General features: G+C 37.3%; 1 protein-coding gene across 1 annotated transcript; it reads right to left on the reverse strand.

Annotated features, from left to right (window-relative positions):
• Positions 1-4,882: 4,882 nt before the first annotated feature.
• On the reverse strand, positions 4,883-5,839 carry LOC104991144 (olfactory receptor 13C2-like). Its single transcript, XM_010843528.1, has one exon. It carries the CDS (start codon positions 5,837-5,839, stop codon positions 4,883-4,885), a length of 957 nt encoding a protein of 318 aa, XP_010841830.1.
• Positions 5,840-16,695: the final 10,856 nt, after the last annotated feature.

The following is a 16,695-nucleotide window of genomic DNA, read 5'->3' on the forward strand; positions in this document are numbered from 1 at the left end:
CCCAGTGCACCAGCCCCAAGCATCCAGTATCGTGCATTGAACCTGGACTGGCATCTTGTTTCATACATGATATTTTACATGTTTCAATGCCAGTCTCCCAAATCTTCCCACCCTCTCCCTCTCCCACAGAGTCCATAAGACTGTTCTATACGTCAGTGTCTCTTTTGCTGTCTCGTATACAGGGTTATCGTTACCATCCTCTTACACTGTTGGTGGGAATGCAAACTAGTACAGCCACTATGGAGAACAGTGTGGAGATTCCTTAAAAAACTGGAAATAGAACTGCCTTATGATCCAGCAATCCCACTGCTGGGCATACACACTGAGGAAACCAGAAGGGAAAGAGACACATGTACCCCAATGTTCATCGCAGCACTGTTTATAATAGCCAGGACATGGAAGCAACCTAGATGTCCATCAGCAGATGAATGGATAGGAAAGCTATGGTACATATACACAATGGAGTATTACTCAGCCATTAAAAAGAATACACATATCTTTTTAAATTAGGGTTTTCTGGATGTATATCCAGGAGTAGAATTGCTAGGTCATATAGTAGTTCTATTTTTAGTTTTTTGAGAAATTTCCATATTGTCTTCCACAGTTGCTACACAAATTTATATTCCCACTAACAGTGTACAAGGGTTCCCTTTTCTCTACATTCTCATCAACATTGTTATTTATCTTCTTTTTGATGGTAGCCATTCTGACATGTGGGAGGTGATATCTCATTATGATTTTGATTTGAATTTCCCTCATAATTACCTATGTTGAGTATCTCTTCATGTACCTGTTAGCCATCTGCATTTCCTCTCTTAAAGAATATCTATTCAGTTCTTCTGCTCATTTTTAAATTAGGTTGTTTTCTTTTTAGAGGTTGAGCTGTATGATTCATTTATATATATTGGATGTTAATCCTTTATCAGTCATATGATTTACAAATATCTTCCCCTATTCACTAAGTGGTCTTTTCATTTTGCTGATGGTTTCCTTTACCATGCACTAGCCTTTACATTTAAGTAGGCTCCTTTTTTTAATTTCTGCTTTTATTTCCTTTACTTTAAGATACACATCCAAAAAAATTATTGCTGCAATTTATGTCAAAGAGTGTTCTGCCTATGTTTTCCTCTAGGATTTTTGTGGTATCTGGCCTTAAACTTAGATAAAAGATTTGCCTTTTGCAGCAATATGGATGGTCTCAGAGGGCATTATGCTAAGTGAAACAAGTCAGACCAAGAAAGAAAAGTGATATGATATTACTTATACATAGAACCTAAAAAATACAACAAACTAGTGAATGTAACAGAAAAGAAGAAGACTCACAGATCTAGATCTTCCCTCTACCTTGAGGTTGGGAAAGATTGAGGATGGAAGGAAAATGGGGTGACAGACGATGAGATGGTTGGATGGAATCACCAGCTCAGTGGACATGAGTTTGATCAAACTCCAGGAGATAGTGAAGGACAAGGAAGCCTGACATGCTGCAGTTCATGCGGTCACAAACAGTTGGATGTGACTTCTCAACTGAACAACAAATAGAACAAATGAGGGCTTACCAGTGGTATTAAGTGGGGTAGGATATATGGGCAGGGAAGTGGGAGATAGAAACTACTGAGTATAACATAGGCTAGAAATATGTATTTACAACATGGAAAATATAGCCAATATTTAGTAATAACTAAATATTATATAACCTTTTGAATTGCATTTTTAAATATTTTAATTATTTTTTAAAGTGATTTTCTGATTAAAAACTAACATTTTCAGTGGGAAAACAAAGTTTCTTTGTTTTGGACTCATATTTTTTACTTGTTATTTAATGCTTACATATCATTTTAGATGAGTTGGTTATCAATCCCTCTATAATGAAGAAAATAACACTTTTTAAATAAACAGATGATACAGTATTAGTATCCTAATGAGGAGCTTCCAGAAATAATGTCTATTCTAATGAATTACTGCCTGAATGTTCATAGATCCATACAAAGTTACTATTATGGATAGGCATTACATAATTTTCAGTGACAACTCAAAATCTAACTTGTAGCATGTTTTCCTAGTGGACTATCTCCAAATTTGATGAATGACCTTCCCAATTAACTTGAAGAGTCCCTGGGAGTATCTCACATGTGGTGAATATATGTCCACCTCTTCCCCCTCAGAATACTGCTATCACACTGTTATGATCTGCTAATCCTATCACTCCCCTGGAATCTGATTCTTCAGTTCAATTCATTTCAGTTCAATTGCTCAGTGTGTCCGACTCTTTGTGACCCCATGAATCGCAGCACGCCAGGCCTCCCTGTCCATCACCAACTCCCGGAGTTCACTCAGACTCACGTCCATCGAGTCAGTGATGCCATCCAGCCATCTCATCCTCTGTCGTCCCCTTTTCCTCCTGCCCCCAATCCCTCCCAGCATCAGAGTCTTTTCCAATGAGTCAACTCTTCCTCAAATTTTCACTTAGAAAGAAGTCCAGAGCCAGCTATAGCTCAGGGAACAAAGGCAAAATAATCCACACATGGCATAAAACAAACTGGAAAAAGAACCACATCAACATTGATGACACTGAAGAACAGGCTCAAATGACTAGCAATGCAGCCTAAATAGTGATCAGGAATAAGAAATGATTAGCCACAACCAGAAGTTTCTAAAAACAACTATTCCCTCACACTTCTGTATTCTATCTCCCTCTGAATGCCACATTTTTTGTCCTAATAAAGTCAAATAAAATTCAAAAATTGCTAGTCTCTGTTCCCAAAGAAAGACCAATCTTCCATATGGTGTTTCCACTTTCTGGGAGGGTGCATAATGACCAACATTGAATCCAACTATGGAGAAAACCTGAAAACCAGGGAAAAAACTGTGATCTTATTTTTCAAAAAAAAAAAAAATCTTTGGGGGCAGCTTCTCATTGACCATCATGATGAAAGAAGTAAATGTAAAAGAATAACAAAAAATAATATATATATAAACTTTTCAGAAAAGAAACTCACAAGAACTCATTTTATTCCCTGTACAGATTCAGAAAGCACACCATTCCAAGAGGAAGTCAGTTAGGTCTTTTTTTTTTTTTTCCTTTTTTTTTAGTTATATGTAGAATCTGGGAATGATTAACTGATGGTTATCTCAAATTTCTTAAAGAACATACTCAAAAAATTACTAATAGAGTTAAAACAACGTTTCAAGGAGATAGAGATAGAAATAGAAAGGACTCAAGAGAAATAAACTCAATTTCTCTCTTTGTGTTATGGTAGTCTGTATAATGTTCCTCACTGCCTCATTTGTGAAATATAAGGGGAGAAATTTATGCCTTCCTTATAGTGAAAATAAATACAAGATTAAAAAAAATTAAAGGATAAGATAGAAAAACAAGAAGATTTTAAAATCTAAATAAAAATGAACAATTAAGTATTATGGGATTTTTGTTAGCATTAGAAAGCTAAAGCAATCAAAGAGAAATAAAACCAAGTTACTTAGTCCTCAAATTTTTTTTAATTCTAAAATAAACATAATCAAACTAAATAAAATTTAAAATTCAGAGGCTAATATGATAGCAGTTACAGAGAAAAGAGATATAATTTTAAAATAAACATTAAAGTCTAAGATGAAAATCTGAAGTGTGCAACTCAGATCAAGAAGAAATAGGGACTTCCTTTCTGGTCCAATGGGTGGGAATCTGACTTGCAGTGAAAGGGACATGGGTTCAATCTCTGGTTGGGGAACTAAAATCCCACATACCTGGGACAACCAAGCCCAGTAAGCCTGAGTGCTACAACTATTGAGACCGTGAGCTCTGGAGTCCACATGCCATAACTAGAAAGTTCATGTGCTGCAATATCCCACATGCTGCAACTAAGATCCAACAGAGCCAAATAAATAAATATTTTAAATAAAAGGAAGAAATAAAATGACAAAGGGGATTTTTTTCAAGATTGAAGGTTACAAACAGAGGAAAGAAATATAAACCCCAGATAAAAATCAAATGTAAAAACCATCTAAAAGATAGATTCACATTTCTTAATAACAGATTCCTCTTGGATTGGCAGTACATTAAATATTTCATGGATAGAGAGCCTATAGAACAGAGAAAAATATATAGCTCTATTTTTAACAGTGGGTAATTTGACTCAGAAGTTATTTATATTTACAGCTTTAAATATCAGTTATTTGGTTGTAAGACTAAAGCAGTTAGATCCCATGTATCAGAAGGTATATATATTAAAAAAAAAAAACTGCCAAAGTAGATATGTTGAAAGTATAATTTATATGTTGAAAATATATGAAAGTATACTATATATGTTGAAAGAATAATTTAATGCCTCCTAGTTGGAGGAGGCAATGGCAACCCATTCCAGTACTCTTGCCTGGAAAATCCTATGGACAGAGGAGCCTGGTAGGCTGCAGTCCATGGGGTCACAAAGAGTCGGACATCACTGAGCAACTTCACTTTCCCTTTTCACTTTCATACATTGGAGAAGGAAATGGCAACCCACTCCAGTGTTCTTCCCTGGAGAATCCCAGGGGCGGTGGAGCCTGGTGGGCTGCCGTCTATGGGGTCGCACAGAGTTGGACACGACTGAAGCGACTTAGCAGCAGCAGCAGCAGTTGGATATGACAGGCTTCCAGGTGGCTCAGTGGTAAAGAATCCGTCTGCCAGTGCAGGAGATGAGGGTTTGATCCCCGGATCAGGAAGATCCCCTGGAGAAGAAAATGGCAACCCATTCATATTCTTGCCTAGGAAATCCCATAGACAGAGGAGCATGGTGGGCTACAGTCCACTGGGTTGCAAAAAAGTTGGAGAAGACTCAGCAACTAACCAACAAAATTGATTAATTGATTTCTACATTGTGAGTATAAAAGTTACCTGTCCCTTTTCCATTTACTTATTAAAAACTTTTCTTCTCAGTAAGTGTTTTACTGCTTCCTTCACATCCTTGTTCCTGAGACTGTAGATTAAAGGATTAATCATAGGAGTCATCACTCCATAGAACACAGATACAAGTTTGTCAGTAGCATCCATGTCATCTGAATTAAGTGTCTCTTTAGACTTGGGCTTCATGTACATGAAGAGAATGGTTCCGTAGAATATTATCACCACAGTCAAGTGGGCTGAGCAGGTAGAGAAGACTTTGCTCCTCCCCTGAGAAGAGCGAATTCTGAGGATGCTGATAATAATTAATGTGTAAGAGATAATGATTAACAATAATGGTGTCATTATGAATAAGGTTGTGGCCACAAGCATGATGAACTCGTTACCTGAGATATCAGCACAGGCCAATTTCATGACAGCCAGAATTTCACAGGTGAAATGATTGATGACATTATTCCTGCAGAAGGGCAATTGTACTACACACCCAGTTTGTACTGTAGAGTTGACAATTCCTATGATCCAGGAGCCAGCTGCCATAGGCACATAGGAACCCTTGCTCATGATGACAGAATATCTCAGAGGGTTGCAAATAGCCACATACCGGTCAAAGGCCATCATGCCCAGGAGCACACACTCTGTTGTCCCCATGGCCAAGCCAAGGAACATTTGCACAGCACAGCCAGAGAAGGAGATGGTCTTTTTTTCTGAGAGGAAGCTCACCAGCATGGGGGGAATGGAGACAGTGGTGTAGCAGATGTCCAGGAAGGAGAGGTTCCCCAGGAAGAAGTACATAGGGGTGTGAAGGTGGGAGTCTAAGATGCTAATGAGAATAAGGGTGCCATTTCCCAGAAGGATGACCACATACATTATTAAGACAAGCACATAAAAGAGTAGCTCAAGCCTTGGATAACCAGAAAGCCCCTTCAGAAAAAATTCCACCAGAATGGTTTGGTTTTCCCATTCCATTGTATGGTTTCTTTTTCACCTGTAATATATTAGAATATGTTAAAATATGTATTCTACTATGATTATATTCATCTATGTACCAATGTACCATATACTCATAGAAAGAAAAGAAAATATAAAAAGGAATAGACCAAAGAAAGAAGAAAAGAAATAAAGTGGACCAAATAGAATAGAGGGGGGAAGGGAAGAGAAATGAACATATTTTCAAGCTACAAGCAATATGCCATGCAATTTATTGAATCTCATCAAGGTTCTGGGAGTGAGGTGTCATCATCCACATTTTACAATAAATAAATCAAAGCAAAAATATTAAGTAAACTTAATTAAAGGTAAATTTAGAGCAGAGGTAAGATTCAAACCCAATTCTTCCTTGCTGAAGCCTGAGCTTTTGGTCGTATTTGTCACCACAAGTTAACTAAGGTTTAAAACAAATATGAGTATTGCATTATGTGTAACTGAAAAGTAAACTGTTTTTATTGGCTACAAACCACCACTAGAGAAGGAAAGGGCCATTCACTCCAATGTTCTCGCCTGGAAAATCGCATGGACAGAAGAGCCTGGTGGGCTACAGTCCATGGAGTCACAAAGAGTTGGACATAACTTAGTGGCTAAACGACAACAAACCCCCACACAATAGATTAATGATCTTGTCACTGTTCCATGTTATACTGCTATGCTTATCATCTGACTTGTCTATTAGCATGAAAAATTTATTAAGGCAGGGACTTTTTCTTGTTTACTTCTACAGTACCTGTATCTACAATATAACAGACACAGAGATAAGAGGTTCAGAAATATTTGTTGAATAAATGAATACAGTCAAGGACCAGATGACTACTAATTATTTTATTTGTACTTTACCTAATTTAGTCTCAGAAGCAACCCTATTAGGCAATTATTGCTATTATTAGCATTGTCATTTTCATTATAAAAAAGGAAGAAAAAAGGTCAAGGTCATAGCTAAATAAGTGGTTGAGGCAGAACTTGAATCCAAGCCATATGGCTGTGGAGTTCAAACTTAACTGCTCATTTTGCAGAGAACTTGACTCACAGTCTAGAATATCTTGTAATCTAATAGACAATACTAATATTTCAAAAGAAACATCAGACCAAAATAGGGGATTAGTCAGAAAGAAGAGTTCATTATGGTGATTTTAGAGCACTTTAATTCTTTATATTTTGAGGGAAATTACTCATTTCTGTGAACAAAATATATCTATTAGTGTATAATTCTGTAGTCTCCCCTTATGAGTAGTTCTGTCTACTTTTTCACTGCTATTCTTAACTGATTTCTCTTTTCATGAGTTTCACAATAGGTTTTCCCCTATTACAAGTTTTCTCCAAAAATAATTTTTAATGCTTTTGGAAAGATTTGTCCTTTCCACTTTGTTTCATTAATGTAGGTTTTTGTGTTTGTAAATTTGTTTATGCTTATTTGGCATTTTATAATTTCATGAAATAAGAAAAACTATTTCTTAATATTTTATCTTTATCCTCTTTCTAGCTCTAAGTCATTTAAAATACTTTGTTTTCCTATAGACTTAGATTTCTATATGAAATTTCCTTGTTACTGGTTTCCAGATAATTTTTTTCTCCTTCTGTCTTTAATCTTTAATCTAGATATGCATACCTAGTGATCAGATACTTTTATTCCATTTTATTTTATCTAATTCATTTTATTATGATAAAAAATGTGACCTTTAATTCTAAAGGTATATATTTTTGGGTTCCATTTACTTGATCCATGTTGTAAATGTCAACAAAATATATAAATTCTCTTTGGGGAAGATATATTATTTATATATATGTATATATACACACAACAATACATGTATACACATAATCAGGTTTATTAAATGCCCTATTCAAATCCTTGAGATTATTTTCTGTTATCTATATTTAATTAACTCTATATAATGATGGTTGGATGATTTCACTGACTTGATGGACATGAGTTTGAGCAAGCTCCGGGAGTTGGTGATGGACAGGGAATCCTGGCATGCTACAGTCCATTGGGTAGCCAAGAGTCAGACATAACTGAGTTACTGAACTGAACTGAACTGAATCAAGTTTTACTTGTATATCTAGAATTATTTTTATATGCTTAGTTACTGTGTTGTTTAGTGTATACCTATTTATGGCTGATAAACTTCATACATTGTGAATGTTACAATTAATTTTTATCACATTTTGTATTTTAAATTTAAATTCTACGTTTATGATATTGATATCCAAGCAAGAATACTGGAGTGGGTTGCTATTTCCTTCTCCAGGGGTTCTTTCTGGCCCAGGGATTGAACCTGCATCTCTTACATCTCCTGTGCTTGGCAGGCAGGATCTTTACCACTGGTACCACCTGGGAAGCCCAACTTTAGCTCTCTTTGTTGTGTGTACTCAGTCGTGTCCAGTCCTTTGCAACCCTATGCACTGCCAGGCTCCTCTGTCCATGGGATTTTCTAGGCAAGAATACTGGAGTGGGTTGCCATTTCCTACTCCAGGGGATCTTCCTGACCCAGGGATAAAATGTGATAAAATAGATTAATTAATTACAACGTTCACAATTTATGAAGAAGGTTATCAGCCATAAACAGGTGTACACTAAACAACACAGAAACTAAGCATATAAAAATAATCCTAGATACACAAGTAAAACTTGATTATAACTATTTATGTAGAACTGATTATATATAGATAACAGAAAATTATCTCAAAGATTTGAATAGGGCATTCAATAAATGTCCTGATTATGTGTATACATGTATTATGTGTATATATATAAATCATAATATCTCCCCCAAAGAGAATTCATATTTTTTGTTGACATTTTCAACATGGATCAAGTAACTTGCTGTCAAAAATATATAACTTTAGACTTACAGGTCACATTTTTTATTATAATAAAATAAATTAAATATAATAATAATTGTATAAAAATATCTGATCACTAAATATGTGCAACATATATCTGGATGTAAGTTGTTAATTCTTTTTACAGTCATTGCTTTTTTATGACCATATTCACTCCATTCCCTTTAGAACACAATTTAAATGTACTTCATTTCTTTCCTTCCATATACTTTATTTTTATTACATACTTATTTTGCATTACTTATATTTCCCACTTTCTATTTCTGCTGGCTGATTAAATTGTCATTCACTAATTGTTTGCCTTAACTTGAACACTTTGTTCATTTTTTCCGTTCCATGAGTGGTGAGTTACCTTCTTTCTCTACTTTCACAATCTGACATACAGACCAAACATTTGTTTGTAAAAACTAAATATTGCATTAGCCAAAAGGTTCATGCAGGTATTTCTGCACCACCTTACAGATAAATCCAAATGAACTTTTTCAACTAGAATGCTCCCAAGCTCCTAAATTATCCCTCAAACACAAAATGAAAATAGAACTACAATAGTTTTATCCCTCCATTTCTATCCCTACTCCACAATTCCAAGATGCTACCAAGATAAATTGCTAAGTCACTTCAGTCGTGTCCAACTCTGTGTGACCCCATAGACAGCAGCTCACCAGGCTCCCCCGTCCCTGGGATCTTCCAGGCAAGAACACTGGAGTGGGTTGCCGTTTCCTTCTCCAAAACATGAAAGCGAAAAGTGAAAGGGAAGTCTCTCAGTCGTGTTCGACCTAGCGACCCATGGACTGCAGTCTACCAGGCTCCTCCATCCATGGGATTTTCTAGGCAAGAGTACTGGAGTGGGGTGCCATTGCCTTCTCTGACCAAGATAAATTAGGAGAATCAAATTTAGATTAATTTGAAGATCAAAATATATATTAGCTAGAAACACACAAATGGATACATGAATTGAGGCTATTATTGCTAATTGACATGTTGCTACTCTATTTGGTACTTTATATGTTTATATATATATATATATATATAATATACACACACATACATATATATATTGAAAGGAATGTTTAAGAAACTTAGTGACCAAATTACTAAGGAACTTCTGCTCAGAGAAATTTCCTAATATCACTCACTGTGACTTATCCTCTAGGTAGCACTGCACTGATGTCTTACGGGATGAGCCATGGTTTCATTTCTAATGACCTTGCCTTCTAAAGGTATGGAGACAGGCATTCTTATACATTCTCAGTGAACACATAAACCGGTGCATCCTCTGTGGAGGACAAATTGGCAGTGTTAAACAGAATCATAAAGGCATGCGTATAACCTTTGACCACAGAATTTACCACTAGGTAATTCCCACACAATTATGCCTGTGCATGTGTAAAGTAATTTATTTAAAAACTGATTCATTAAAGTACCATTTGTAATAGCAGATGTGGAAGCAAATTAAATTGCTATGAGAAGGGGACATAGAAATAATGAAATACCGATCTACTGTCAAAAAGATTAAGAGATTCTTTGTGCATTGATATGGAAAGATCGTCAAGAACTATTAAGTGTAAAGGTAATATTCAGAATTGACTTCCCTGGTGGCTCAGTGGTAGTCAACAAGAACCCCTGGAGAAGGAAATGGCAACCCACTCCAGTATTCTTGCCTGGGAAATCCCAAGGACAGAAGAGCCTGGTGGGCTATGGTCCACGGAGTTGCCGAAGAGTAGGACATGGTTTAATGACTAGACAGCAATACGAATGTTCAGAACAGTATATAAGGCACAGTAACCTTTGTGTATAAATATTTTACATATATGCCTGTGTACACACACACAAAAATGCACGCACACACATGTGTGTGTGTGTTAGTAGCTCAGTTGTATCTGACTCTTTGTGACCCCGTGGATTGGGGCCTGCCAGACTCCTCTGTCCATGGGATTTTCCAGACAAGATTACTGGAGTGGGTTACCATTCCCTTCTCCAGGGGATCTTCTTGACCCAAGGATTGAGCCCGGGTCTCCCGCACTGCAGGCAGAATCTTTACCGTCTGAGTCACTATATGTGTCTGTACACACACACACGCACGTGCGTGCATGCACACACACACCCCAACAATTTTTTTGCTCCTATGTAGAATACCTATAGAAAAATAAACAGGAATAACTTGTTATCTTTAGGAAAGGAAATGAATAGTTCACTAACAGAAATGGAAGGGAGGCTGTTTACTGTATGTTATTCAGCACCTTTTAAACATTTTGAATCTTGTGACTATAATACCTACCATAAAATAAATTATGTTTAAGCTAAAGAGTTCTTGTCTTTGAGATGTATAACCTTTCTCCTTTCACTTTTCTGATGACACACTACATCAAACTATCCACTGCCATGGGACACAACTACATACAGTTAAAAATTGTTGTTATTCAGTATCACACCTTAAATGGGAATTGCTAAAGACTGATAAGTCCTTTGCTTCCCTTGTAGCTCAGTCAGTAAAGACTGCCTGTAGTACAGGAGATCCGGGTTCGATCCCTGGGTTGGGAAGGTCCCCTGGAGAGGGAAATGGCAACCCACTCCGGTATCCTTGCCTGGAAAATCTCACGGACAGAGGAGCCTGGTGGGCTGCAGTCCATGGATCACTAGTCGGGGACGACTGAGCGACTAACACACACTAACAAGTCCTTTAAATATAGTCATAATTTAATATCCAAGATACTTTCAGAAGTATCATTAGGATTTTCAGGCCCATATGGATCTCCTGACCCTCCATCAAACTGCAAACTCTGATCTGGTTTAGAATCTATACTTCTACCCCAGTCATTTCCTTTCCATTAAATGTGCTACTACGTTTAGGAGCTAGTAAGATTCCTGGAACAAAATTACAGCTCAATAAATGTTAGCTATTATTCTTGTTTCATTCACAAATCCAAAGAGCCATCCCTCTTTGGGAATTATTTGTCCACCTATAATTAAAAGATACTTGCTCTGAATCTTAGGTCTATCTTCCCAATTTCCGGACATAATTAGTCACTTCAGAATCACTCCAAACTCAACTTCATTTCTCCATTCTAAACTCATCTCCTATCCCCAGCTTTTAACATTTTGTAGCTTTTTATAAAATTTGAATTTGTTAGAATTTTTCAGATTTTCTGGGTTACTGTGTAAACTACTTGAGACACCAAAGGGCATTAGATAACATGTGAAGTTCATTGAATAATGGAGTTTATACCTACACCTGTAAAAGTCATCTCTACAAAAACCCTTGTTCCATGAGCTGCCTCCATGCTACATGATATTCTACCAAACTTATTCCATAATATTGTTAGGAACACAGGCCTTGGAGGTAGGCTTAGTTTAAATGGTATCTCTGCCCCTTACTAAGCAGGGTGGCCTGGGCATATTTCTGATCATCACCTTCCCCAGCTATAGCATGAAGATAAAGACAGCACCTGTACCATATATTTGTTGATAAGATTAAATGAGATAGTATATATTATACAATTACCACAGGGATGGTTTCCACTATTAGCAGTTTCCTTTAAGCCACTCTATCACGGTTCTTCCTTTTGTTAGAAACTTTTTACATCTTTGAAACAGTCATTGTCTTTTCCATGGCCAGGTATATACAGCTGAAGAGTTTAATCACGTCGCACACAGTGTTCTGGCAAAGGGTATTCTGTTCATCTTACCATAAAATCCTAATACACTTCATCACAGTATATAACACTCCAGTCCTTTATCACACTCTGATCCTTTGGATGTCAGCAAATTGAGTGGCAAATAGGAAAAATCACTCATAAGGTTCAATTCACTCCATAAAAAAATAGGATTTTAGGAAGGCATTAGTATGTTCCTTGTCTTAAAAAGATGGCTGATTTTTTTTTTTTTTTTTTACTGAGACTGTGTTAACATTTTTAGCAAGCCTATAACATTAAAAAAATAGAAAAGTCATTCATTTTTACAATTATAACCTAATAATAGAAAAACAAATATTCAAAACAGTCACCAATAGTGTATGCAAACACACTAGGATAATGCTTAGTCAGGTCTCTTTCTGGCTATTCACTGCTTTGGTAAATCATCTGTTTCAGATATGAGGTTTCTTTAAGGCAAATTGGTCATAGTTCTCCTCTTCACATGTTTTCTCTGCACAAAGAGTCCCTAGCACAATATGTGGCATATAGTTCATCTTGCTCTCAGTTGATTGAGCCAAATGAAGCAGAGTTGCTGCTAGGGGACCAGGAAAGTCTTGTTTGTTATGAATCTCATGCTACAGAACACAGAGTTCCCTCTCTACTGTGTAGTGAGCCTTAATGAGCTAAAAATGACAACAGAGTGTTCAAATACTGTGTGCTACTCTAAAAAGCTACACACTGACACAAAGGAATTCATAACTACTGAAATTCCATTCTGTTCCTTGCTCAAAGCCTTTACATGTTAAACTGCTCTTGTGATCTCAAAAGTCTTTATTTTTCCCTACTACCTCTCAGTGACTAGACACTTAAATTCCATTTCCAATATTGAGTCTCTCTTCAGTGAGAAAAACATCTTAATTTCAAACTTGACACATTTAACCCATCAGTCTAACTCTTGCTTGTGGTTGATAAGATTTGGTTCTTGTCTTTACAATAACTTACCTTCAAACCAGGTTCTGACCCTCTTTCTAGGTTGGAGCAACAATAAATATTTTTATCTTTCTTTTTTACATGTAGCCAGTTTTCATGACTCCTCATTTCATTAACCTATAAAGAGGCAGCTGCTGATGAGTAATCATTTTGCCATGGAAATTCACTCATTTGTTGACATCTATAGAAGTATGCAGGTTGCAGGTATGATAATTAGGATAAATTCCTCTAGTTCAAATAAAGAATTGTTAGATTCCTCTAGTTCAAAATAGAAAGAAAATTAATATTTAGTAATAAATTTTAGGAATAGGACAACTTGCCCCTGAAGCCCAGGCTGAAATACGACCCCATTGTGGAGACCCACAAATACCTAAAGAACATGCTTCAGGCTTTGGGACACAATTTAAATGTTCTAAAGGATGTTTCTAAACCTCTATGTAAAATTTTCAATTGCTTCATAGATGAAATATGTATAAAACTTATGAGACTCCAGAAATAAAGCCCTGAAGACCTAATTACAGGAAGCCTATTACTCTGCTTCACACAGAATCAGGAGGAGTCTTGTGCAATGTTATCAAAGTTTCCCCAGTTGAATTCTCTCTCTGTCTCTCTCTCTCTCTATCTCTGTCTATCTCTCCCCCGGCTCTCTCTTACACACATACTCACATTAACACACAAACACACCTACACCATTTTTGAAGTATAAATGGTTATTACAGTACACAATTTCTTTATACATTTTTTAGAAACTATAGATTTTATAGGCATTCACTTTATATATTTAGCTAGTGTAAATGCTGACTTTTTGAATAAACATATTATAAATTTCTAAAACTGAGACATACTTTAAAAGAAAAATTTTAAAAAAGTAAAGAAAGAAAAAAAGGAAGGAAGAGAAAGTAAGGCAAGGAAAGAAGGTATATCCTTAGGCAATACACACATAGAGATGTAAAGAACAAGGATGAAAATAAATTGAGACTTCTGGTTCAAGATGGCAGAATAGAAGGACATGCACTTATCTCCTCCTGAGAGAACACCAACATTAAACTAGTTGTTCAACAACCATCAGAGGAGGATTCTGGAACCCACCAAAAAAGGTACACCACATCCAAAGCCAAGAAGAAGCTGCACAAAGACAAAGCTGCAGCGAGATGGTAGCAGCATGATAAAATCAAATCCCATTCCTGCCAGGTGGCTGGCCCACAAACTGGAGAGCAATAATACCCAATAAGTTCTCCTACTGTTGTGAAAGTTCTGAAACCCACCTCAGGCTTCCCCTCCTGAGGATCCAACAAAGGGACTGGGAATGAGGTAGAAATTGCTAGGTAGTCAGGGTAGGACTCTGAGACCTTGGTCCTGTTTTCAATAAACATCTCGCCCCATTAACCTAAAACTATACCTTTTGTCCCGAATTTCTGAAATGTGTCCTTTGTCTGGTAAATTATCAGTACTCAGATCCAGGAAAGGTCAGTAATTAACATCTGTTCCATAAGCTTGAGGGAAAAACAACTGGTGATCCATTCATCTTTAGCCCTTACATCTGGTCTACTTTTAAATGGCCAGGGGGCATGATAAAGGGTGGCAACTTAATCTAAGGATCAATATAAACCATTCAGTTCAGTTGCTCAGTAGTGACTCTTTGCCACACCATGGACTGCAGTATGCCAGGCTTCCCTGCCCATCACCAACTCCTGGAGCTTGCTCAAACTCCACTGAGTTAGTGATGCCATCCAACCATCTCATTCTCTGTCATCCCCTTCTCCTACTGCTTTCAATCTTTCCTAGCATCAGGGTATTTTCTAATGAGTCAGTTCATCGCATCAGGTGGCCAAAGTATTGGAGCTTCAGCTTCAGCATCCATCCTTCCAATGAATATTCAGGACTGATTTACTTTTAGATAGATTGGTTTGATCTTCTTGCTATCCAAGGGCCATAAAGATGTTAAGTTAAAATGTGATCTTTAAACTGATTGGTTAGAAATGACATATTTTAAGGACAGGAGACAACCAAAAATGCACAGATCAGTGCCAGTAAGTCCTGTCTTTCTGGGGGATTATTTATCCCCTCTCAGGGTTTATGCTGTCTATGCAAGGAGATCAAGCCACAGTCAATCCTAAAGCAAATCAGTCATGAATATTCATTGGAAGGACTGAGGCTGAAGCTGAAACTCCAACACTTTGACCACCTGATGTAAAGAACTGATTCCTTGGAAAAGACCCTGATGCTGGGAAAGATTGAGGGCAGGAGGAGAAGGGGACGGCAGAGGATGAGATGGTTGGATGGCATCACTGACTCAAAGGACGTGAGTCTGAACAAGCTCCAAGACTTGGTGATGGACAGGGAAGCCCAACATGCTGCATTCTATGGGGTTGCAAAGAGTTGGACCTGACTGAGCAACTGAACTGAACTGACTGAGTGTCTGTGCTGAGAGCTTTGTACTTTTTTCTCTTTTAAAATAAATCCTATTCACTTGCATGCAACTGTGAGTGTTTGCATGTTCTATTCGTAAGTTCAGCTCCAGAAATTAGAACATATATTCCCATCTCAGGAATCTCCAGGGAATCTGGCCTTGAAGTTGGCCTTAGGCCAAATAACTACCAGGGAGGGAATGCAATGCCACTCATCAGCAAATAATTGGATTAAAGTTTTATTGAGTAAGGCCCTGCTCATCAGGGCAAGACCCAGTTTTTCCCATTGCCAGTCCCTCCCATTAGGAAGCTTACACTTACCTAATGCTGCAACAAAAAATGATGACTTGGTGTGCTACTGAGGTATGCTGTTGCTGCTGCTGCTGCTGCTAAGTCGCTTCAGTCGCGTCTGACTCTGTGCGACCCCACAGACAGCAGCCCACCAGACTCCCCCATCCCTGGGATTCTCCAGGCAAGAACACTGGAGTGGGTTGCCATTTCCTTCTCCAACGCATGAAAGTGAAAAGTGAAAGTGAAGTCTCTCAGTCCTGTCTGACTCTTCGCAACCCCATGGACTGCAGCCTACCAGGCTTCTCCGTCCATGGGATTTTCCAGGCAAGAATACTGGAGTGGGGTGCCATCGCCTTCTCCGCTCAAACTAACTGACCTGTAATCAAATATAATAATGTTAACTGTCTTTTATGGAGTGCCTATTAAATACCAAGAAACATAAATACTGTATCATATACCAACACTACAAGGTAGATACAATACTCAATTGATCTTCCCCAAGATCACCAACCAACAAGTCAGAAAATTGGAATTCAGAGTATCCAATTCTAAAGCCATCTCTTTTTATAACTGCAAGGTAAGGTGTGTATCTTAAATCAACAGTGTAATTAGATTAGTAAGCACCATTATTGATAATTACTATGCATTCAAAACTACATTAAATTCT

This window comes from Bison bison, unplaced genomic scaffold, assembly GCF_000754665.1.
Source record: "Bison bison bison isolate TAMUID 2011002044 unplaced genomic scaffold, Bison_UMD1.0 scf7180017864183, whole genome shotgun sequence".
In the NCBI taxonomy this organism is placed as follows: Eukaryota; Metazoa; Chordata; class Mammalia; order Artiodactyla; family Bovidae; genus Bison; species Bison bison.